This window comes from Bradysia coprophila, unplaced genomic scaffold (assembly GCF_014529535.1).
Source record: "Bradysia coprophila strain Holo2 unplaced genomic scaffold, BU_Bcop_v1 contig_373, whole genome shotgun sequence".
NCBI classification, from domain to species: Eukaryota; Metazoa; Arthropoda; class Insecta; order Diptera; family Sciaridae; genus Bradysia; species Bradysia coprophila.
In genome coordinates, this window is record NW_023503632.1 from 1,137,445 (window position 1) to 1,145,834 (window position 8,390).

Sequence of the window (8,390 nt, forward strand, 5' to 3'; positions counted from 1 at the left end):
TTAAAAATCAAATTTTATTTTCTTTGTAGTAAAATTTACAAAAAAAATGAAAAATAGAAATTACGGACCATGAATGTGCGACGACGACATCGCTTTGTTTTGAAAATATTTTTGTTTACAAAAAGAATAAAAGTCTGAAAATTTTACTTACGGATGTGCTGGGTATCCCATATTATAAGATGTAATTGTACAAAGTAATTGTCCACACACAACACTTCATTCAGAAAAAAATTAATTTTTTTTTTACAAAAAGAAGAAGAAAATTAGTCCTAAGAAGGATGTCCTTAAGTTCGACGAATGTCGTGTGAGAATACTTTCCATTAGAATGACATTGAGTTGCTGAACGCCTTCTATCTGCGACTACGATGGTCACGTGAATCACGTTGTGACTCTCGATCCCTTGAATGCGATCGTCTTCGTTCACTACGATGGCTACGACTTCGGCTACGGCTGCGTGAACGAGACTTTTTGCTACTGCTGGCCGATTTTCCCCCATGTTTACGATCGCGACTACGACTACGCTCTCTGTGGACACGGGATCGTCTGTCCAATTCTCTTCCGCCCACGTAGTATCGATTTTTGAATTTATTACTGTCATCGTAGTCCCGTTCGCTGCGATGACCGCTCTTTTTGAGATCAGCTTTGCGTGGTCCGGCAGTTTTCTATTATCGAAGAAGGAGGAACATTATAAATTTAGCAACAGATTGACACGAGCAAAAGTGTGGACTTACCTCCAGTTCCTTCAATTTGTCTCGAATTTCCATGAAACCCAAATGTAATTTGCCACCAAAATGGTCTGCCAAGCGTATGTCATTGTCATGTATACCCAAATATGCTGAACACACTTCACAGACGCGTAGTTTCTGTTGTTGATAGCTGCTAGCTGGCATGGACGAACGATATTCATGTTCGGCTTGAATTTTCTTCGATCGAAGTTCTTCAATTTCTTGCATCAACTGAACACTCTCTTCGACCTGTCCAGCTTCTCCAAGAGCTTCAGCTTTGGCCAATTTCTTTCCGATTTCTTCGGCCAATTGATGGACTGCATTCGCTTTAACCGCCACTTCAGCCGTAAGCTCTTCTTGTGTTTCGGCTAGACGCGTTTTGGCGGCCTCTGTACGTCGATCACAATCAGCAATGAATGCTTGTAGATGCTCCATAGCCTGGGGGAAACACGGGGACGGTTAATGACCAGGATCGTGGTTGAATGAAACGTTAAAAAGATTTACCTCTATATCGTAGTAGTAGTCCTTCTTCTTTGATGCAGCGTCAAAATCAGCACGCAGAGCCAGATCATGAACTTTCGGACATTCTCCCAGATCCATGCGCTGTGAAAATGAAACGAATCGACGGCATTAACACTTGATTCAATGAAAGATTTTCGATTTCATTTGTTTTTGCTTCAAATTAAATGAATCGAAAAAGGTTCATACTTTTGACCGACCGTGCGTCGGCACCTTAAATGATGCTGTGAATGGTAACATCAATCAAGATTCAGCGAATCAGCAAAAGTTTTCCCCTTTTTCTTAACTATTTCTTTTACTTAAAAAAAATCTTTTAAAATTTTGTTTTTAAAAATGACGAACCATAATCGGCATCTCATCGAACACATCATAACTTCAAGATGATAATTTCTGTGGATTTTTTTAAACTCTCACAACCTGTTTAATAAAAAAGAGTAAAAAAATCTGTAAAATAAAGCCGATTCTCTGGCTCTATCCAACACATTCACAAACACTCAGGGGATGTAATGTAGCACTTCGCGAACTGTCAACTTTAGGGACATTTGGTATTTTTATAGGAAAAATCTAACTTGACAAAAATACGCAATTTTCGTCAAGTTGGATTTTCTTCTAAATAACCAAGCGTCCTAGAAGTTGACACTTTGGCGAAGTAACCTATAGATATAAAAGATAACGGTTACCATTCTGGTTGGCTCCATTTTTCTTTGCAGATTTTCAATTTAACTTTTGGACATGCGTATGGCGTATGGACATATATGAACGAGTGATATATGCGACAAAGTTGAATATTGGTGGGACGAAATAGCTTGCGTTGGTGACACTGATTTTGAACTAGTTGCTGTCAAAATTGTAATGAGACGATGGTGTAGCGTTGCGCCGTTGGCACTAAATTGTGTAATTAAATTTTGACATGCAACTAGCTCAAAATCAGTGTTACAAACACACTTTTAGCCTTTGTTTTGCTTCCACATGTCATGACGTATATATCGCTCCTTCTATACGGTATGGACATGAACTCAGTGGGAGAAGAAGGACAATCAACGTCAATTTCACATTTGGTTCATTCTTCATTCTTACCCAATTAGTATTCGACAATGACGGAAATGATTAAGGGATTAAGATGGAGAAAATTTTGAAAAGTGACAAACGAAGGTGCCTTGTTGAAGAAATTGTCTTTCAGCTCGGTAAACTCTCATTCAATATAATCAAATGTAAGGTGGTATATGTAAATAAGAATAAATCGCTAATGTAACGATGGCAATGCTTCCACTTGGAAGGGATGGCATTTAAAGTAAGTTAAAAAGTCAGGGGTTGGTCGATTCCAAGTTAATGCTGGACTTCATATCACGTAATGAAATCGAAGCGATTCGTTCTGAACATCTGCACGAGACTCAAATGGTCACAAAATGTGTTACTTAAAGTGTGATGAGAAGAAGGTTGCGCGTTTAAAAAAATATCAACTTCAAGTTGAAAGAAAGCTTGAAACCGAACCGATTACTGTAGATCTAATTGCATGAGGATGACCTTAACGTTACTAGCATAAAGAATAATTCGCTGACCTTAATCGTACGATAAATTGGAAAAGTTGGAGCCTCAGTGCAATAATAAGCATTTCCATTGTTCAATAAAAAAAAAAGTTCCCTCATGCGTTGGGACAATACCCTCTCTAGCAACCTAACTACAATTATTCAGGTGGTTAAAATGCAACGTAACGTTTGCATTTTACATGTAAAATTAGAACTTAGTCAACAGTGGATGATTCTACAAACAAAGGAATAATGTGGTATTTTGACAGTGTCAAAACGAAGTTTGTTTGCTAGAGAGGGTATTGGTTGGGATAATTATCTAAATTGCTATTATGTGCCGCAGTGCTGCGCTGATTTTATTTTTTTTTAAATTTTATTATTTGCGTTGAGAAAAGTCGGTTGCTGCAACGATTTGAAAGAAATAGACTACCGCACCATACACAATAGTTAAAAAATGTAAAAAAAAATCCGATTTCAGATAAAAAATAAAAAAAATGTTTTTAGTTCGTCAATATTACTCACCAAACGACCATTTTTATCTGAGACAATGTCACTAGACTTCCTAAATTGAGTAATTTGAGTAATTTTGGATTCAATTACGAATGTGTTTTTTAGCTAATGAAAGATGTTAATTTTATACGTACGGACAGATGAAGAAGCTGCCAGATATTCGATTCGAATTGTTTGAATTTTTTGGTCCATTCGATTTTGAAAAAACTTTTTTTTTGGAAAATTTGATTCGGTTATTCGCGTGATTCGATCGAAGTGTAAATTCCTAATTACAAATTTCAATTTAATTTTTTTTGTTCTGTTGTTTAAATTGTACGTACCAAAATGAGTTTAAACGGGGTGGCCCAAGAAGTTCAGTCGATCGGAGATTTGAGATTTTAATTATTGAAGTTGTGAGTCGAATAGTTATTTTTGAATTATAAATTGAGAGAATTATATAAGTTCTGCAAGTCACATTCAAAATTTATCAAAAAATAAAAATGTTTACAAATTATCCAACTCATCAAATTTGAATTTTTAAAAATGAAATTCAAATATGCGGCGAGAGAAAGTTAACAATGTCTCCACTTGATCACTTCACTATTGTGGATTTTGTGGGACCAAAAATTTAATCCACAAAATCCATTTAATAAAAACGAAGAAGAGAACATCGTTAATCCTCTCTCACGTTAAGTAAACTGTCTTTATACAAAAGAAACACATCAATAAATTAATCCTAAGGTCAGAAAAAAATTAAAAAATAAAATTAAAATCTTTGATAATGTCCAGAAAAATGTATAATTTAAGAGTTTTATAATTTGGTTTTCTGTTAAATACGTACGTCAATTGTACTTACAAATACGCCTACAAACACTTTTTTCTATCCTCATAACATCTTAACAGAAAAAGCGATGGGCATTTTCTGAAAATTACATCGGTAACATATTAAGATACAGCTGATGGTTGACGTCCAATTTTTTGTTTTGTTTTCATTTTAAAAATATTTTCTTGTCTAAACAATCTTTCAATACAAACAATATTTTCATTTCTATGACTTTTGATGGCCGATCTTATCATTGGATTTGTGTAATTTGTGCGAATCGGTTTGAGGAGGGTGCATTTCTGAGGAGAGAGTGCATCTTTTAGTCGTACAAAGCATTCATAAGCTCATTATAAAAAGCTTGAAGGCAGATAGGGTACATGTTCCATTGGTGAATTATAAGAAAAAAGTAATTTGTATTTTTTTGAATTTCATTTTTCTTATAATTCGCTAATGTCAGATTTCCCTTTCTGCATTTAATTATTCATAAACTTCGTACTTCACATCGCCTAGAACGCCTAGATGTCATACAAAATTACCACAGTCTGTGCTTCAATCCTCAACTCGTCATAAATAAAATTAAATTTTTCTTGTAGAAAACAAACTTTCCTCCCTTATCCGGGACAGACGAGTTATTCAATATCACAGGAATGTCTACTTGCACTTGGACTCAAATACAGTCCACAAATCCCACTAATTTTTCGACTTGCTATCCTTCATGCAAAACACTAAAATTGGGATGTAAGGACAGCTATTCACTAATCATATGAATGTGGTACAAAAAATATTCATCCACAATCAGATTGATGTTGAAAAAAATGTTTGAAACGCGTCATGAGCTGTAGCGGACCTCAGTGTAAAAATACGCTACGCTATACGCTATTTAGGATTTTAACTGCAGTGTCTAGTTACCACAAATCACGCAAGGGAGAGGTAACGTTTTAGGACTTGTGGCGCTTAAATGTTCTTGCTTCAGCAAATTTTTGATCAGGTGAAACTTAAGACAAAAAAAAAACACATCAACGACAGTAATATCAACAGCTGCATCACATTTTCACATTACAATCTGCTCGTTTTATTTTTAGACAACTCTTCTTCCGCTAAGCAACATTACTAAACCGACTCGCAACGAAGCTCTCATAAAAAAAATATTTTAAAGTAACCGCGAATCCCAATAGCGATGCTACACATCGTTTGCAACGCTGATTTTAGAATTAAGCTGTAAGTTATGTACTCCCTGTCATCGAAATTGTGCAGTGGTGTGTAATAGAAAAATCACCATATCCTGCACAGTGCATACTAATGTTAGAGGAATGAGTGCACAATTGTGACAATTGATATGACAAAACTGCTCATAGCAACAATAAAATCAATAATCTTCGCATTTGATCTCTTCAGAAATGCATCCTCAAACTTTTGCAAATCAAACAAATCTTTCTTCGACTCGGATGTTTTTCTTTTTGTTTTGTTTTGTTTTTTTTTTTTCAAACAGGACTCGTGCGTTTATTTACGTTTTTATTGTATACGCAAAAAATTGAAGGAAATGAAAAAAACATCATCTGAGCCTTTTTTACACGCAAAATTTCTATATATAAAAAATGGACTGTGGCTTTGTAACTTACCGTCGATGCTAGAATTTCGTGCGGGCAACATCCAATTAGAAAACTTTTACATACTTTAGCATCGTAGAATTTCAGTCCGTATCGATCATTTTCGCCTATAAAGCAGAAAATAATAATAAATTTAGTTAGCAAAATGAAAATATGGATGTAGTCGTCCACGGTAGAGACAGATCAAAAACCAGATTTTGATGTTTTCGTATGTAAATACAAAGAACAAATTTTCACTAACCATTACGGGCTGTGCCCATCAATTGGTCTAACATGGCCCGCATTTGATCGGTAGCCGTCATTTTTTCCCGATTTATTCAATAAAATTTTCACAATTTTTACAAGTGACTTTCTGTTTTCAGGAGAAACTTTTCACAATGAAAAAAAATACCAAAATGTCTGTCGTGCCACACACTCTCCATTTTTTTATTTTTCATAGACTTCACTCAAAGTCGAGCCGATACCACACGGTTTCTGTTTGGTAATATAAATTTGAGCGCGCTCTGTTTAAAATAAACAACATCTGCACCATCGCATCGTCTCATATAATTTATTTTGACATGCAACAGTGTCACCAACACGAATATTTTGTCCCACGAATATATTCAACTTTGTCGCATACTTCACTCCTGCATACAGCTTATATAATTCGTCTTTGCACTCGAAAATTTCTCATTATTGGCCCATAAACACTCAGAGTTTTCCTCTACATCAAAACAATGTTCCACTCCAAGGTGATTCACATTCACAAGGTGCTAAAGTGTTAACACATTTCAACCATACAAATTTTATATAAGTAAAAACTTGACCTTACTTGACCTTGGTATGTACATGTGACCAAAGTTCCCGATGGTCGATTTTCAGAGGAAATTGGAAATTTCGATGGTTCAATCAAAAATCAGTGAATATTTTGTTGTGATGGCTCGTTTTAAAAGAATTTCGACAGAGAAATCTAGTGTGAATAAAATATTTTCAAATCTTTCTTACTCGAAAATCTTCAGTTTTTAATGTTTTCGCCACCTTTAGTTGTTCCAGACCACAATCTGAAAAATGTTTTATCGGGTGTCGGGGCCGAGAACGGGGGTTTTGCCCAGTGCCTATTTTAAGTAATTATAATTACTAAAAATTACCACAAATTACCAAAAATTAGTAAAATTACTTAAAATTACCAAAAAATTACTCAATTTTCTTTTATAAAATTACTTAAAATAGGCCCTGGTTTTGTCCCTTACATTATTATTATTTCGTATGGCATTATAAACAGCTGATTATCACATCGCAAATATTAAAACAAAAAAGTTCAAGAAAAGTTTTAAAAAAAACGAAATGAAAAGAAAATTTCAACAAAGCAACAAAAAAAAAATCAACGTCGGGAAAGCATACTATCGTCACACTTGAACATCCAATTGATTGAGCCATTGAATAGCGTTAGGCGTCAGTTCGTGTAATTCGACTAGGCCACCAGTGAACTTTCTTGCTGGGCAAACGTCGACAATATGATTGGTGGTTTGAACGTCTGAGCTGCAGTCGCAGTCGCAGTCCCTTACATGAATAGTATATTACTATACAAGGGAAGGAATTTGATATTTCGTATCCAGATGAGTAAAAGCATCCGAGGGCTTTAGCCCGAGGTACTTTTACTCATCTGGATACGAAATATCAAATTATTTCCCGAGTGTAGTATAACGTTTTTCTTTACGAAGGAGGGAAAGACTTTTCCCTAGGGACGGAAAGTCCATTTTCCCTCCCTAGTAAAGAAAAAGTTGTATAAGTTGGTTCCAAGGTCATTTCAAAATGTCAAATTTCATTAACAGAAGGCAACTTAACCTCAACATTCAGCAGGTTGACAAAAATTTTAACTAAACAAAGAAATTTGTTGACATTTCGGTTATGTTCATCTCTGTGGATGAAATCGTCGTCGTTCGTATTGTCAAAGTTCGGGTTTACAGTTATTTGGAACAATACGCATCTGTTGTGGACTGTTGACTTTAAGAGTGATATCGCCAAAACTTGAACCAATTTGAAAACAATGGTTCGGCGATCCAGGCAAGCTATAGCTCGTTTGAATCGTCTTTCAATTTTAAGAAATAGGGATCTCTTAGTTTTTCTGTTAGTTTCCCATTTTCGGAGTGAACTCTTGAAAAGTCATAGCATGTCAAGGGGTGGTGAAAACAGTTTTTTTGTGATAGCTCAAGATAGACTTGTTTCTAAAAGTAGAAAATTTGTAGGAATATAGGCCTTTGGCAGACCTTCATAAAGAGTATAATCATCGGTATGGGCCGCCACCCGTTCTAGACTTATGACTCAAAATTTGGTCAATGTTTGGTCAGTGCTACTGGCTTGCTACAGAATTTATCCGCGGAACTGACTATAGGGTGTTGTAGCTGGACTTACCCTCTTTCATTCCACGTATAAAAAACCCCAGATAAATTCTGTTGCAAGCCATAAAGTTAGTTGAAGTAAAATGTCGCTCCAGGAGACCCATATTTTTCAGTGTTTTCAACTTGTTTTTGGTCTTCAAACAGGCTGGAGCGATGGGAATGAAATAAACTAAATCAAAATTACATGTTCAGCTCGAAATTGTCTTGAACCGAGCGATCATTGGTCTTGAAAATGTTGCTTTCCTCCCTCCTTCTTCGTAGAAGGTGGAAAACCTCATTTCTTTTACTTCACAAAATTAACAGAAACTCAATTGCTTGCT

General features: G+C 35.5%; 1 protein-coding gene across 8 annotated transcripts; it reads right to left on the reverse strand.

The window, feature by feature from the left end:
* Window positions 1-6,126, reverse strand: LOC119081898 (putative RNA-binding protein Luc7-like 2). Of its 8 annotated transcripts, none has more exons than XM_037191128.1 (9): window positions 5,931-6,116; window positions 5,702-5,796; window positions 4,116-4,181; window positions 3,601-3,723; window positions 3,293-3,545; window positions 1,587-1,661; window positions 1,230-1,328; window positions 732-1,163; window positions 142-662 (listed from the first exon to the last, which is right to left on the reverse strand). In XM_037191128.1, exons 6-9 carry the CDS (start codon window positions 1,596-1,598, stop codon window positions 351-353), a joined length of 855 nt encoding a protein of 284 aa, XP_037047023.1. In that variant the 5' UTR covers window positions 1,599-1,661; window positions 3,293-3,545; window positions 3,601-3,723; window positions 4,116-4,181; window positions 5,702-5,796; window positions 5,931-6,116; the 3' UTR covers window positions 142-350. The 8 variants fall into 8 exon arrangements, with proteins under 8 accessions (XP_037047019.1, XP_037047023.1, XP_037047021.1 ...); XM_037191126.1 differs by having other exon boundaries at window positions 3,293-3,332; window positions 3,415-3,723; XM_037191132.1 differs by lacking the exons at window positions 1,587-1,661; window positions 3,601-3,723 and having other exon boundaries at window positions 3,293-3,332; window positions 3,415-3,545.
* Window positions 6,127-8,390: the final 2,264 nt, after the last annotated feature.

What these genes read in the sequence shown, in the direction of transcription:
- LOC119081898 (XM_037191124.1), bottom strand. Translation starts at nt 5,991, where the DNA reads ATGACGGCTACCGATCAAATGCGGGCCATGTTAGACCAATTGATGGGC. An exon ending in GATGGGCACAGCCCGTAATG is followed by an intron (nt 5,797 to 5,930) that starts GTTAGTGAAAAT and finishes TCTGCTTTATAG; the next exon opens with GCGAAAATGATCGATACGGA. An exon ending in ACTACTACTACGATATAGAG is followed by an intron (nt 1,164 to 1,229) that starts GTAAATCTTTTT and finishes TGTTTCCCCCAG; the next exon opens with GCTATGGAGCATCTACAAGC.